Source organism: Cucurbita maxima, unplaced genomic scaffold, assembly GCF_002738345.1.
Source record: "Cucurbita maxima cultivar Rimu unplaced genomic scaffold, Cmax_1.0 Cma_Scf00039, whole genome shotgun sequence".
Lineage (NCBI taxonomy): Eukaryota > Viridiplantae > Streptophyta > Magnoliopsida > Cucurbitales > Cucurbitaceae > Cucurbita > Cucurbita maxima.
Genome location: NW_019272055.1, coordinates 133,917 through 150,261, shown reverse-complemented (window position 1 = coordinate 150,261; position 16,345 = coordinate 133,917). Strand labels below are relative to the sequence as shown.

At 40.5% G+C, this 16,345-nt stretch overlaps 2 protein-coding genes across 2 annotated transcripts; one reads left to right on the top strand and one right to left on the bottom strand.

The window, feature by feature from the left end:
• Positions 1 to 14: 14 nt before the first annotated feature.
• Positions 15 to 599, bottom strand: LOC111469254 (circumsporozoite protein-like). Its single transcript, XM_023114477.1, has one exon. The coding sequence runs from the start codon at positions 597 to 599 to the stop codon at positions 15 to 17; it is 585 nt and encodes a 194-aa protein (XP_022970245.1).
• A 1,409-nt stretch (positions 600 to 2,008) lies between these two features.
• Positions 2,009 to 6,913, top strand: LOC111469291 (high affinity nitrate transporter 2.4-like). Its single transcript, XM_023114509.1, has 3 exons — positions 2,009 to 2,143; positions 5,056 to 5,964; positions 6,073 to 6,913. Exons 1-3 carry the CDS (start codon positions 2,127 to 2,129, stop codon positions 6,737 to 6,739), a joined length of 1,593 nt encoding a protein of 530 aa, XP_022970277.1. The 5' UTR covers positions 2,009 to 2,126; the 3' UTR covers positions 6,740 to 6,913.
• Positions 6,914 to 16,345: the final 9,432 nt, after the last annotated feature.

The following is a 16,345-nucleotide window of genomic DNA, read 5'->3' as shown; positions in this document are numbered from 1 at the left end:
CAGCTAAATTTGCATTACCAGTGGACTCCGAGCACAAGGCCAAGGTGTTCAAGCTCTTCTCCTTCGCCAACCCCCACATGAGAACCTTCCACCTTTCTTGGATTTCCTTCTTCACTTGCTTCGTCTCCACCTTCGCCGCCGCCCCTCTTGTCCCCATCATCCGTGATAACCTCAACCTCACCAAAGTCGACATTGGCAACGCCGGCGTCACCTCCGTCTCCGGCAGCATCTTCTCTCGTCTTGTCATGGGCGCCGTCTGCGACCTTCTCGGCCCTCGCTACGGCTGCGCCTTTCTCATCATGCTCTCCGCCCCCACCGTCTTCTGCATGTCCTTCGTCTCCGATGCCGCCGGCTACATCGCCGTCCGCTTCATGATCGGCTTCTCCCTCGCCACCTTCGTCTCCTGCCAGTACTGGATGAGCACCATGTTCAACAGCCAGATCATCGGCCTCGTCAATGGCACCGCCGCCGGGTGGGGCAACATGGGCGGAGGAGCCACCCAGCTCATCATGCCCTTGCTCTACGATATCATCAAGAGAGCCGGCGCTACTCCCTTCACTGCCTGGCGGATTGCCTTCTTCATCCCTGGCTGGCTTCATGTCATCATGGGCATCTTGGTTCTCACTCTCGGCCAGGACTTGCCCGATGGCAACCTTAGCAGCCTTCAGAAGAAGGGCGACGTTACCAAAGATAAGTTCTCCAAGGTCCTATGGTATGCCATCACCAACTATCGAACTTGGATCTTCGTCCTCCTCTACGGCTACTCCATGGGCGTCGAGCTCTCCACCGACAACGTCATTGCCGAGTATTTCTACGACAGGTAAATAGCCCCTCAAAATCAAACCATTCTATTCTGTCTTACTTATAAACTCATGGTCAACCCCTTAATCTTAATTAATTAATGTTTGTTCTTATATCATGGTAACAGGTTTGATCTAAAGCTGCAGACGGCCGGGATCATCGCAGCGACGTTCGGAATGGCGAATCTAGTGGCTCGGCCGTTCGGAGGGTATGCGTCGGACTTTGCGGCGCGATACTTCGGGATGAGGGGAAGGCTGTGGACTCTATGGATCCTGCAGACATTCGGGGGAGTGTTCTGNAAAAAAATCTTTACTCGGGTAAAATTTGATCCTATTAGTTATGAAATTTAGTTCATGCGTCCGAGTATCAACTCGGGGTAGGTTTTTCCCTCGCTTATCAAAAGTGGGTTAAATTCTCCGCAAGCTTTTACAAATATAAGCACAGATTTTATAGCAAATTAATTTCTACTCGGTTGACCTTTATTTATCAAACTAATTCAAACATGTAGAATTTAAAAAGGTGAGAAATGTAGGAAACGTTTCATTAAATTCAACTTATATCCCATAGAAATTAATATTTTTGAGGAGAAAAAAATAGTGGAAAGAACTCTAAGGGTTCATGAAAGGGTAAGATAGGGTGCATAAAATATAGTTTATGTCTCCAACAGGGTTGCAAGTATGTGTAGAAAAAGGATGATACAAAGTTGACCTTATAAAAAAGTAAGAGGTTATATGAGATTGTGGGTCATCCTAATCATCCCAAGCTGTGTTGGATTAAGAAGTTTGATATTTTATGTGCAAAAAAATGAGGTAAGCCAAAGCATAATAATATTCAATTATTGTGTATTGGGAGTTTGATTGAAGAATTAGAATCGGAGGAAGTAGGGGACAATAACTTCACACCACATTGCCACTTCATTCACTTGGAATATGCACTAAATGTTATTTTCTACGTGATAAAAGTGTTGATTTGACATGACGTGATCGAGAATATTTAAATTATATTGTATTGTTTATTACATCTACAATTTTGAAGGGATATTAGGAATTGAATCTTATTAATAAAGATTATTTAATGACCCAAAAGCATAATTTACGGTTGTGTAATACACGACGGGACTTTTCACGGTTCAAACCACAAGGTGCGGCGAAACTTGATTCTCCATATCTAACTTTTGTTCTAACTTCAATCTCTCCTTATAATGTCAACGCACACTCCATTATAAATAGGTGAGGTGATGAGCAGGTAGGCATAAGAACACAGGGTGCTTGTTTGGTGGATTGATACTCACAAAGGAAAGAAAGGAGTTGAATTGAGTAGCGAAGATGAGCGGCGTTGAGGGGTCTCCAGGGAGCTCCATGCATGGGGTGACAGGGAGAGAGCAAACCTTTGCGTTCTCCGTGGCATCCCCAATTGTCCCAACCGACACAACAGCTAAATTTGCATTACCAGTGGACTCCGAGCACAAGGCCAAGGTGTTCAAGCTCTTCTCCTTCGCCAACCCCCACATGAGAACCTTCCACCTTTCTTGGATTTCCTTCTTCACTTGCTTCGTCTCCACCTTCGCCGCCGCCCCTCTTGTCCCCATCATCCGTGATAACCTCAACCTCACCAAAGTCGACATTGGCAACGCCGGCGTCACCTCCGTCTCCGGCAGCATCTTCTCTCGTCTTGTCATGGGCGCCGTCTGCGACCTTCTCGGCCCTCGCTACGGCTGCGCCTTTCTCATCATGCTCTCCGCCCCCACCGTCTTCTGCATGTCCTTCGTCTCCGATGCCGCCGGCTACATCGCCGTCCGCTTCATGATCGGCTTCTCCCTCGCCACCTTCGTCTCCTGCCAGTACTGGATGAGCACCATGTTCAACAGCCAGATCATCGGCCTCGTCAATGGCACCGCCGCCGGGTGGGGCAACATGGGCGGAGGAGCCACCCAGCTCATCATGCCCTTGCTCTACGATATCATCAAGAGAGCCGGCGCTACTCCCTTCACTGCCTGGCGGATTGCCTTCTTCATCCCTGGCTGGCTTCATGTCATCATGGGCATCTTGGTTCTCACTCTCGGCCAGGACTTGCCCGATGGCAACCTTAGCAGCCTTCAGAAGAAGGGCGACGTTACCAAAGATAAGTTCTCCAAGGTCCTATGGTATGCCATCACCAACTATCGAACTTGGATCTTCGTCCTCCTCTACGGCTACTCCATGGGCGTCGAGCTCTCCACCGACAACGTCATTGCCGAGTATTTCTACGACAGGTAAATAGCCCCTCAAAATCAAACCATTCTATTCTGTCTTACTTATAAACTCATGGTCAACCCCTTAATCTTAATTAATTAATGTTTGTTCTTATATCATGGTAACAGGTTTGATCTAAAGCTGCAGACGGCCGGGATCATCGCAGCGACGTTCGGAATGGCGAATCTAGTGGCTCGGCCGTTCGGAGGGTATGCGTCGGACTTTGCGGCGCGATACTTCGGGATGAGGGGAAGGCTGTGGACTCTATGGATCCTGCAGACATTCGGGGGAGTGTTCTGCATGTGGCTTGGGAAGGCGGACAAGCTCCCAACAGCCATAGCGGCAATGATATTGTTCTCAATAGGAGCACAGGCTGCGTGTGGAGCCACATTTGGGGTCATTCCCTTCATTTCTAGGCGGTCTCTAGGGATCATATCAGGGCTGACTGGAGCAGGAGGGAACTTCGGGTCTGGTTTGACTCAGTTAGTGTTCTTCTCAACCACCAAATACTCCACAGATAAAGGGCTGTTCTTGATGGGGATAATGATTGTGTGTTGCACTCTTCCAGTCACTTTGGTTCACTTCCCTCAATGGGGAAGCATGTTCTTACCCCCAACCAAACACCTTGAAAAATCCACTGAGGAATTCTATTACGGCGCTGAATGGACTGAGGATGAAAAGAAGAAGGGTTTGCACCAACAAAGCATCAAGTTCGCTGAGAACAGCCGCTCCGAACGTGGAAGGCGCGTTGGCTCAGCCCCAACCCCACCAAACACCACTCCTTCCCATGTTTGAACAATCAAGCAACTTCCCTCAACTCCCAACTTGGCTATCACAATATATCTATTTTACTATTTCCTTCTCAAATGGATCCATTGGGGAGTTTTTTAGTATATTCTGTGAATCTTCTTTGTACCAAAAAAGAGTTATGAAATGAGTATTATAATGACAATTGGGATGCACCTTCTCTCAATGGCGTTTTGTGATTGGATCCAATTTAATAAAAGTTAAATGGAGTTTTTGGTGATATCATTATGGGAAAAGCTTGACCTGTTCCTGCTTTTGAGACATAATTGGATTGGGACATTCATATTATGATATCAAAGTCAAGAGGGTGATTCTTCAATTTCATATTCAAGTTATTGGGTTCATCATGTTGATGTGCTAAGTGCACCAACTTGTGTGGCTAATTGACAATATAGGATTGCTTGTAGGGATTGGGATGTGGAAGGTTTCCAACACTTGGGGAAGAAGACTTTTGGAATCTATAGTGTGCAAGCATCTTATTTGGCATTTTGTGCTTGGATTCAACTAAAAGCTTTTTCTTCTTTTTAATATTGGAATTTGATTGCTTCGATGATATCATCATCTACGGAAAGTTGACTTATTCATTCCCATTTTTGGAGGCTTATAAATTTGAAGTATAGATAATGATTTAAACTAAAGGATGCATAGATAACAACTAATACACGGGTTTAGAATATTATCGGTTTAAAATGCATTTGTTAGGGAGAGGTTTCTACACCTGTCTTATAAGGAATGCTTCGCTCCTCTAACCGATGTGGGATCTCATAATCCACCGTTTGAAAGTCTAATTTCACAACCTAACTACGAAAAGAGTAGGTTGTGACCCTCACGTTTCGATAAGAGAAGTGGCGACCCTCAAATGGCGCCCATTCGGGCACGTGAGGACCTAGACGAGTGCCATGATGTGATCAAGGAGGATGATGCATCATCTAGCACACCACATAGAGTGGACATTGAAGAGAAGTCGAGACATAAGCAAGATAATGACATAAGTAGACAAGAGTGGCAAAGATAGGCTTGTTGAAGGGTCAAGTAGAGCCCCGATTCGTAACCTCAAAAGTTGGGGTTCTAGAAGGAATTTGGGCATGCAGTTTTGGAGTTCAGTCCGTCCATATGAAATATGAATGCTCGCCAAATTTGGTGTCAATTGGACATCGGATGGACGCTCCACGGCACCATATGACCGCTCGCCAAAATCAAGNAGCGGCGTTGAGGGGTCTCCAGGGAGCTCCATGCATGGGGTGACAGGGAGAGAGCAAACCTTTGCGTTCTCCGTGGCATCCCCAATTGTCCCAACCGACACAACAGCTAAATTTGCATTACCAGTGGACTCCGAGCACAAGGCCAAGGTGTTCAAGCTCTTCTCCTTCGCCAACCCCCACATGAGAACCTTCCACCTTTCTTGGATTTCCTTCTTCACTTGCTTCGTCTCCACCTTCGCCGCCGCCCCTCTTGTCCCCATCATCCGTGATAACCTCAACCTCACCAAAGTCGACATTGGCAACGCCGGCGTCACCTCCGTCTCCGGCAGCATCTTCTCTCGTCTTGTCATGGGCGCCGTCTGCGACCTTCTCGGCCCTCGCTACGGCTGCGCCTTTCTCATCATGCTCTCCGCCCCCACCGTCTTCTGCATGTCCTTCGTCTCCGATGCCGCCGGCTACATCGCCGTCCGCTTCATGATCGGCTTCTCCCTCGCCACCTTCGTCTCCTGCCAGTACTGGATGAGCACCATGTTCAACAGCCAGATCATCGGCCTCGTCAATGGCACCGCCGCCGGGTGGGGCAACATGGGCGGAGGAGCCACCCAGCTCATCATGCCCTTGCTCTACGATATCATCAAGAGAGCCGGCGCTACTCCCTTCACTGCCTGGCGGATTGCCTTCTTCATCCCTGGCTGGCTTCATGTCATCATGGGCATCTTGGTTCTCACTCTCGGCCAGGACTTGCCCGATGGCAACCTTAGCAGCCTTCAGAAGAAGGGCGACGTTACCAAAGATAAGTTCTCCAAGGTCCTATGGTATGCCATCACCAACTATCGAACTTGGATCTTCGTCCTCCTCTACGGCTACTCCATGGGCGTCGAGCTCTCCACCGACAACGTCATTGCCGAGTATTTCTACGACAGGTAAATAGCCCCTCAAAATCAAACCATTCTATTCTGTCTTACTTATAAACTCATGGTCAACCCCTTAATCTTAATTAATTAATGTTTGTTCTTATATCATGGTAACAGGTTTGATCTAAAGCTGCAGACGGCCGGGATCATCGCAGCGACGTTCGGAATGGCGAATCTAGTGGCTCGGCCGTTCGGAGGGTATGCGTCGGACTTTGCGGCGCGATACTTCGGGATGAGGGGAAGGCTGTGGACTCTATGGATCCTGCAGACATTCGGGGGAGTGTTCTGCATGTGGCTTGGGAAGGCGGACAAGCTCCCAACAGCCATAGCGGCAATGATATTGTTCTCAATAGGAGCACAGGCTGCGTGTGGAGCCACATTTGGGGTCATTCCCTTCATTTCTAGGCGGTCTCTAGGGATCATATCAGGGCTGACTGGAGCAGGAGGGAACTTCGGGTCTGGTTTGACTCAGTTAGTGTTCTTCTCAACCACCAAATACTCCACAGACAAAGGGCTGTTCTTGATGGGGATAATGATTGTGTGTTGCACTCTTCCAGTCACTTTGGTTCACTTCCCTCAATGGGGAAGCATGTTCTTACCCCCAACCAAACACCTTGAAAAATCCACTGAGGAATTCTATTACGGCGCTGAATGGACTGAGGATGAAAAGAAGAAGGGTTTGCACCAACAAAGCATCAAGTTCGCTGAGAACAGCCGCTCCGAACGTGGAAGGCGCGTTGGCTCAGCCCCAACCCCACCAAACACCACTCCTTCCCATGTTTGAACAATCAAGCAACTTCCCTCAACTCCCAACTTGGCTATCACAATATATCTATTTTACTATTTCCTTCTCAAATGGATCCATTGGGGAGTTTTTTAGTATATTCTGTGAATCTTCTTTGTACCAAAAAAGAGTTATGAAATGAGTATTATAATGACAATTGGGATGCACCTTCTCTCAATGGCGTTTTGTGATTGGATCCAATTTAATAAAAGTTAAATGGAGTTTTTGGTGATATCATTATGGGAAAAGCTTGACCTGTTCCTGCTTTTGAGACATAATTGGATTGGGACATTCATATTATGATATCAAAGTCAAGAGGGTGATTCTTCAATTTCATATTCAAGTTATTGGGTTCATCATGTTGATGTGCTAAGTGCACCAACTTGTGTGGCTAATTGACAATATAGGATTGCTTGTAGGGATTGGGATGTGGAAGGTTTCCAACACTTGGGGAAGAAGACTTTTGGAATCTATAGTGTGCAAGCATCTTATTTGGCATTTTGTGCTTGGATTCAACTAAAAGCTTTTTCTTCTTTTTAATATTGGAATTTGATTGCTTCGATGATATCATCATCTACGGAAAGTTGACTTATTCATTCCCATTTTTGGAGGCTTATAAATTTGAAGTATAGATAATGATTTAAACTAAAGGATGCATAGATAACAACTAATACACGGGTTTAGAATATTATCGGTTTAAAATGCATTTGTTAGGGAGAGGTTTCTACACCTGTCTTATAAGGAATGCTTCGCTCCTCTAACCGATGTGGGATCTCATAATCCACCGTTTGAAAGTCTAATTTCACAACCTAACTACGAAAAGAGTAGGTTGTGACCCTCACGTTTCGATAAGAGAAGTGGCGACCCTCAAATGGCGCCCATTCGGGCACGTGAGGACCTAGACGAGTGCCATGATGTGATCAAGGAGGATGATGCATCATCTAGCACACCACATAGAGTGGACATTGAAGAGAAGTCGAGACATAAGCAAGATAATGACATAAGTAGACAAGAGTGGCAAAGATAGGCTTGTTGAAGGGTCAAGTAGAGCCCCGATTCGTAACCTCAAAAGTTGGGGTTCTAGAAGGAATTTGGGCATGCAGTTTTGGAGTTCAGTCCGTCCATATGAAATATGAATGCTCGCCAAATTTGGTGTCAATTGGACATCGGATGGACGCTCCACGGCACCATATGACCGCTCGCCAAAATCAAGTCTATGTGTGGAGTATTGAAAATGACTCAAAATCTACTATAGGGGGAAACATGGTGTCAGCTCTCCACCACCCCTTGACCCTGTGGCCTAAGCGAGCTACCTTGTAGCACATGCGTGTGTCACACTGTGGGCAAGCATGTCGAGACGAGTGCCTTGGAAGACTTCCTTTAACAATGAGTTTTTCAAGGACAATACTGGGTGACACGGGTGTGTCGGTATTGCTCTCCAGCTTGCGTATCAAGGGTTGAATTATACGCCCGCTATCTGGTACGATATCCGTAAATGACATGACATAGGCATGAGAGGGCTAATGCCTTGATAGAACCCGGATGGATGGATGTTCAAGACGTCCCGATGAGATGAGCAACATGGGGGCCTATTCTCGATGACATGATCGAGTGAGTTATGATGGTCGACGACACCCCGAGACTTGGGTAAGCATGGGTATATATATATAGTTTTAATTTACTAAATATAGTTTTCAAAGATTTAAATTAGATATAATCTACCAAATATTTCCCTATCAAATCTTTATCTACCATATATATATCTCTAAAATATTTCTCTATCAAATCTTTATCTACCATATATATATCTCTATCGAATCGAAATATCTCCAAATATATCTCTGCCAGACATCATGCTCCATATCCCAACAACAAACACCCCTAGTTTAGGGATTGTGTTTAATAATGTTCGAACTCAACTCAACTCAACTCAACCCACGAACACCCCTAGTTTAGAGATTGGTTTTAAAAAATGTTCTAACTCGACTCAACTCAACCCATAAACACTCCTACTTTAGAGATTGAGTTTAAAAAATGTTTCAACTCGAATAACTCAACCCATGAACACTCCTAACCTAATGGTGAGTTGTTGGTTGAAAATAAATTCTTACCAAACCCGTTGTGCTATTAGAAAAAAGTAATTGTTGAGAGCTACTCAGTTTAGTTTTCATGAATTTTTTTTATATATATAAAAAGAATTAGTAAAAATAAAATAAAAGACAAAATAGTCAACAAGTCGGTGGATATTCTAATTTCATTTTGTTTTCTTGTATTTTACTTAGTTTTCAATTTTAGAATATATATAACAACTAGCACATTTAAATAAATAATTTAAAGTCTAGAAATAGAAAATATATTTGAATTTTCATTGCAAATTTCACAAACACAAAAGAATTTAGATTCTTATTGTAACTATGAAAAATATATATCTATCTTTTGAAATATCATTTTTAAGAGAAATTTAATCTTTTTCAATTATTTGAAAATAATTGGGATGCATTGATTGTAATGATAATTCTATTATACTTGAGTAATGCTCGAGTTTAAGTATAGATACAATTTTCATTTTTTTCTCTCAATTATTAGATAGTGTTATAATTTAAGTCTATATTTTATCTTCATATTGTTAATCAAGATTGATCGAGGGAAAATTCTAGCGTATCTTTGATGATGATTAAGGATTTTTACTCAGTCAAAGTCGAACTTAGATTGAGTCTCATCAAATTAGGTCAAACCCTAGTTGGCTTCGAGTTTATAAAAGTCAAACTCAGGTTGGCTTCCCCTCACATAGAAATTCCTAGTAGCCTCCAACTTGATCCTTATGGCTTGGTGCATCCCTTCTCCTCGATTTCTCTCTCGTGTTCGTCTCTTTTGTTTTTGTCGCATTATAACATCAAGTCCTAACAAGAATTAATTTATCGGTTTTTTCTTTTAAATTCGAACTTCTAAGATTTAGTGACGGACTTAGAAGTCAAATATCAAAATAATGTAGAAGAGAAAAAAGCTCAGAAAAATTCTCTAACTAAGAAAATATAAAATAAAATAGTAAAAAAAAAAAAAATTAATTTTGGTTAAAAGTCAACCTAAGGGGTAAAATTGTCATTTGACTCATCCAAACTTTGGCAAAGGTCTCTTCATGAATAAATTTGGGTACTTGAGTCACTTAAATTTATCAAGAATTGAGGAAGAATGGGAGATAAAGATTTTTTAGTTTTTATCTCGGTTTTTCCTAGGATCTTGGAGAATTGAATCGAAAGTTGGAGTTGTAGTGATTGTCAAGAACTTTGTGATCTATAAGTTATGTATTTTTTACCAACTTTGAATGCGCTATGTCATCCTAGCTTCATTTACATAAAAATACTTAATTTACACAGTTAAGTAAATGTAGGACAACCTATAAAGAAACTAGCACGGTAAAAAGAGAAAATAATGTACATTTTCATCAATTATTTTGATGAAAGTAGATAAAGTGAAAAACAAGAAAGATAAAGGATAAAGAAACAAAGATGGTATTAGAGCCTCAATTTTTGTGAGGAAAGAGGAGTTACTCAATCTTTAAGAACGAAAACGCAGTAATCAGGAGGAAGGTGAGAGAAATTCAGAGGAATTTGGAGTATGTGATAGCTGAGCGAATAGCTCTTGTGTTCTAGGTGGTAAGACACGGGAAGCGCAGTAAGTTCGTTGGCAAGCTCGGGTGCTTAGTCATATGAAAAATTTTGAAGAAAATTTTATCTACAACCTGACACCTTCATTAGAGACAAAACAGAAATTGACAACTTGTCAGTCACACAGTGAAGTCTCGCATGTGAATTATCAGGGTTAGTTTTTGTAAATTATTAGTCTTTTAAATTATTAGTTTACTTTAGGTCTTTTCTAATCATGTGAATTATCCGTGTTTGTCTTTGTAAATTATTAGTCTTTTAAATTATTAGTTTACTTTAGGTCTTTTCTAACTTTTTGAAAAACAGATCTCGCACCCGTCCTGTCTTGCTAGATTTGATATTATCTCTTAGTTTAAGTTTTTCAAATCTAAGTTCAAATCCCAAGTCTATAAAATGACTTCATCAATGTAATGAGGGCATCGATCGGCCGATAGCTCTCTCTTGAATATCAATTGGAAAATTTAGAGAAAATTTATTCTACTCTATCTCTTATCTTACCTATCTTCATCTTATGAACGAATTTCTGAGAAAGCTCAGAAAATCAAATCATCTCAAATATTCTATTAAAGAAGAAGGAAGTTCAAATGAACATAGAAGAGGAGAAAATCTCACTATCTCAAATACTGTCAATCAAGAATATCAGATTGACAGAATTGAAGATCAACTCCAAAATTGGACTACTTCAAAGGTAGATCCTAAACTATCTACCAAATTTCAACCTTCAATTTTACTCCAAGATCATGTATCAAATTCTCAGATAAAAATATCTCAATTCATAGCAATAGGAAATCTCTAAATCTTTTTTCAAAATCTCTTATACTCCAACATCGTGAATAGTTTAATTATCTTCACGTTGGGCTTGTTCAAGTAGTCGTAAAACCATTGTTTAGACTTGGACTAGATATTCTGGTCCTTATCTCCGTACGAGATAAGAGACATGAAGACTTCTCAAATTCTTTATTGGGAATGGTTCAATCCAATTTAGAAATGGACCAATCTATTTCAATTGTTATCCAAATTTTACTTGGTCTCTCAACGACCCACACATACTGTCAGCACTTATGCTAGACTGATAATCAAAGAATTTGAACATCAAGGCTGAAACTCATTCTTCAGTCATCATATTCAGAGTTTATTATAAGCTCATGAATACAAACATTTCTCCAAGAGTATTAAGATCCTCGCCAAAGGGATCAACCCTGCTCAGAGAGACAAATATTGAAAAGTCCTAAGTGACTATCACAAAAACCCTCTCTTGGGATCAAATAACTAGAAATACTCTCTGTAAAATAGAAGATTCAAATCTTCCAAAAAGAAAGGAATCTCAAAACCCGCTACAAATCATTGAACATGACGATGGAAGCGTTGAAATAAAGTTCAGCGAAGAACCTTTGTCAGATTCAAAAGTAAAAGAATTCCTGAATTCTAGACCAAGCACTTCGGGAGTTTCAAGACCTACGGATGACTTCTTGAAAGTAAAGGAGGTCAGTTATGAACAAAGAAGAGCATCAATCCACTATGAAGATGGCTCGAGATCTCCAACCCATACTGATATGGATACTCAATCCGTCTATGAAAGCTAGCTGAACGTCATTACAACTGATTTTCAGATAGACAAAGAATTTTTAAAGACAGATTTTATGTCAACCACCAACTCTTCAAAAAGAAATGCATTCTTCCAAACCTACAAAGAAGCTGAGCTAAATGAGTTAAAGAGCTCAGTGGCATTCTCATATGGAAACCGTAGAAGAAAATATACCATTCTTCGAATGGTCTGAAGAAAATATTTTGCAAATATACACCTTGACTCGAAGCTGGAAGACTACCAGAAGAGGCAAGATATATTCAAAACATCCTCCGTTGGAAGAAGTCGAATTTGACAACTACTACGGAGAAAAGGTCAAAGCCAGTCCTTTCAAAACTATTCCAGAAGGACTAGAAAGGGATAATCCGACCCTAAAGAATATCAAGAATATCCAGCATCAAAATAATTATTCAAACAAGATTTTATCCACGATCTCCACTCAGCTTGAGAGTATTGAGGAAAAAATCTCGAAGAACTCTGGTACTCTGCAAGAACAAGTAGGCAGCTTTGTACCAAAAGTTGATGAGTCAATCCCAATACTCAGATCGGCAAACCTCGACGTATTTACGAAGAGGATTTCAAAAGAAGAGACTACAATGACCAAAATAGAAGAAAAGTTGGATAGGATTCTAAATCCTAGAATAACACACCAGGATTCATCTGTCAATGTTGTTAACAATGAGGGAGGACAAAATCCAGGAATTCGAAGACGAGATTGTAAATGAGGTAGAAGAACCTCTCTACAATCGAATTGAAAGAATCTCCAGGAGAAGTCAAAACAATACGAGTAATCAAAAAAACTGGTATCCTCAACGTCTTTTCCGGATATTCAATTCGAAGAAAAGACGCTACAAACTCAAGCTCATTACAATGGCCAAGCAATCTATGAATGGAATATTGATGGATTGTCCGACTATCTGATAATGAATGTTGTCAATGAAATGATGATGGCCGCAAGCGCGTATAAATTACAGGGCCATAAATCCGACCATCAAATAACTCAAGTTTTAGTGACCGGATTTACCGGGCAACTCAAAGACTGGTGGGATAAATATCTCGACGAAAGAACTCGACAACAAATATTAAACCACTATGTTGTTAGGCCAACTACTCAAATCATCAAAGAAGAAGGTCCATCAACTAGGACCAAAGTACAACATGAAAGGGTAGAGGATGCTGTCAACACCCTCGTTTTTACCCTCATAGAATTCTTCGTTGGCGACCCCCTGAAATACCAAGAGAGATCCGCCGAAATACTCATGAACCTGAAATGTCCTACCTTAGGCGATTTTAGGTGGTACAAAGACATGTATTTCAGGAAAGTTCTCATTATAACAGACAGTTCATTGGAATTCTGGAAAGAGAATTTTATCAATGGACTACCAAAACATTTCTCAAGGAGGATCAAAGACGGTCTTAAGACAAAGTATAATGGAACCATTTCATGACAAACTTTGTCATACGGATTCATAGCATCCTTCATCATAGAAGGACTCAGACTTTGTAATGAGTCAAAGATTCAAAACAAGCTCAGTTCATCGATATCAAACAGAAAAGAGCTTGGAAGATTTTGCGACCAGTATGGATGCAAGGGGATAGAAGCTCCCTCAACCTCCAGAAGAAAGAAGGTTAAAACGTATCCAAAGCCTTATAATTCATACAGGCCTAGAGAAAAGTATCGGAGTAAACCCGTGCAATCTCAAAAGCCAACGTATTCAAAGAAGAGGTATACTCCTACAAAAACTCATAGAGGAAAGAAAAGGCAAACTTGCTTCAAATGTCGAGAAGAAGGACACTATGCTAATAAATGTCCGATTGAAGGAAAGATCAATGAGTTGGATATTGATCAAGAGCTGAAGGATCAGCTATTATGACTAGTTCTTACCCACTCAGAACAATCCAGCGAGAGAGATATACTCGAACTTCAAGAAGAATCTGATTCATATTCTAGCACACATACGAATCAGAACAAGAAGGAAAAAGGACGTGCGAAGGTTGCATAAATGTCCTTACAAAGGATCAAGAAATTCTACTCGAGGTAGTAGAAAAAGTTCAAGATCTAGAAATTCAACCGAAAATTGCTCAATGACTTAGAGATGCCATGACAATCTCTAAGCCACCTGAAAGGGAAGAAAGAAATTCCTACAGACTTCAATCAGGTCTCCAAAGGTTTGAAAAACCGAGAGAACTCACTACTCAAGACCTACAAAGAGAGATTAATAATCTCAAACAAGAAGTACAAGCATTAAGATCTGAAACCAGGTCAAAATCTTATATGCTTCGCTAAGAAATTCTCAAACTTCAGGAAAGGCTGCCCGAACAAAGGGAAACGACCCAACCGAACCTGGACGAAGATGATTTTCAAAGTTCCTTTGTAGGAGTCATCACCACTTCTCAATATCAAAAATGGCACGCTCTCGTTACCCTAAAAATTTATGATTTCAAAACCACATTAAAGGATCTCATAGATACATGAGCCAATCAAAATTGCATTCAAGAAGGCCTAATACCTACGAAGTATTTTGAAAAAACTACTGAGGGCCTTAGAGGTGCAAACAACGGCAAACTCAAAATCAATTACAAATTATCAAAAGTTCATGTTTGCAAGGATGGAATTTGCTTCGTAAATTCCTTCCTATTAGTAAAGGACTTAGGACAAGAGTTAATCCTAGGTACTCTTTCATTACTCAATTATACTCTTTCAAAATAACTAATGGATTAGAGTCAAAAGCCTTAGGAAAAAAGATAAAATTTAATTTCCTTTCCCCTATAAAGATTAGCGAGATAAATAACCTTCAAAAGAATACAATTATTCAATCTATAAATATATTAAATTACAAAGAAAACAAATCTCTTTTCTGAAAGAAGAGATTTAGTTCAAAAGAATAGAAGAACAACTTCAAACTAAGACTGTCCAGTCTAAAATCAAAACATTACAAGATCAAATAGAAAGGGAAGTTTATTCAACTATCCTTAATGCTTTTTGCAATAGGAAGCAACATATAGTTAATCTTCCTTATGACAAAAACTTCGAGGAGAAAAATATCCCTACGAAGGCCCGACCTATTCAAATGAATAAAGAATTGCTAACATTCTGCAAAGCAGAATTGATGATCTTTTGCAGAAGGGTCTTATTAGGCCATCAAAGAGTCCCTGGTCATGCGCGGCTTTCTTCGTCAACAATCAAGCAGAAAAGGAACGTGGAGTCCCGCGACTGGTAATAAACTACAAACCCTTAAATAAAGTTTTGGAATGGATTAGATATCCAATTCCAAATAAATCAGATTTAATGCAAAGAATTTCAAATGCAAAAGTATTTTCAAAATTTGATATGAAATCAAGATTTTGGCAAATCCAGATTTCAGAAAAAGACAAGTACAAAACAGCTTACAATGTCCTTTTCGGACAATACGAATGGAACGTTATGCCATTTGGGCTAAAAAACGCTCCATCCGAATTTCAAAAAATTATAAATGATATTTTCAATCCTTTTCACGACTTTTCAATTGTTTACATTGACAATGTTCTGATTTTTTCTCAAAACATCGATCAACACTTTAAGCATCTCCAAACATTTTCTTGGATTTTTTCAAACAAAAATCCGTTTTCTTGGATTTGAAATTCATTTGGGTTTAATTAAGCCCATTCAAAGATCCATTGAGTTTGCCTCAAACTTTTCGGATTAAATTACAGATAAAACCTAACTACAAAGATTTTGGGATGTCTCAATTACGTGTCTGATTTCCTCCAAAATATCAAACCCATTTTCAAGCCACTTTTTGAAAGGTTCAAAAAGAATCCAAAGCCCTGTACACAAGAACACACCAAAACAGTCCAAAAAATCAAATCTCTTGTCAAATCAATTCCGTGTTTATCATTGATAACCCCAAGGGCTAGTTTAATAGTGGAGACCGATGCATCCAATATTGGATATGGAGGAATCCTGAAACAGTCCCTTGACAAGAAAAAATTCATTGTCCGCTTTCATTCGGGAAATGGAATTCTACTCAAAAAGAATTACTCAACAGTTAAAAAGGAGATATTTTCAATAGTACTTTGTGTACAGAAATTTCAAAGCGATTTAATTAACAAAAGCTTTGTTATCAAAACGGATTCTAGGGCATCTAAATTTGTCTTAGAAAAAGATGTCAATAATCTTGTATCTAAACAAATTTTTACGAGATGGCAAGCAATTTTATCTTGCTTCGACTTTCAAATTTTTCCTATAAAAGGGGTCGAAAACCCCTGGTTGATTACCTCTCAAGAGAGTTCTTACTCTCGAAGAAACCTTCTCTCTAATCGATCTCCTTCACCCTGCAATGACCGGAAAGAAAACGATAGAGAAAGGGAAGAAGCCCA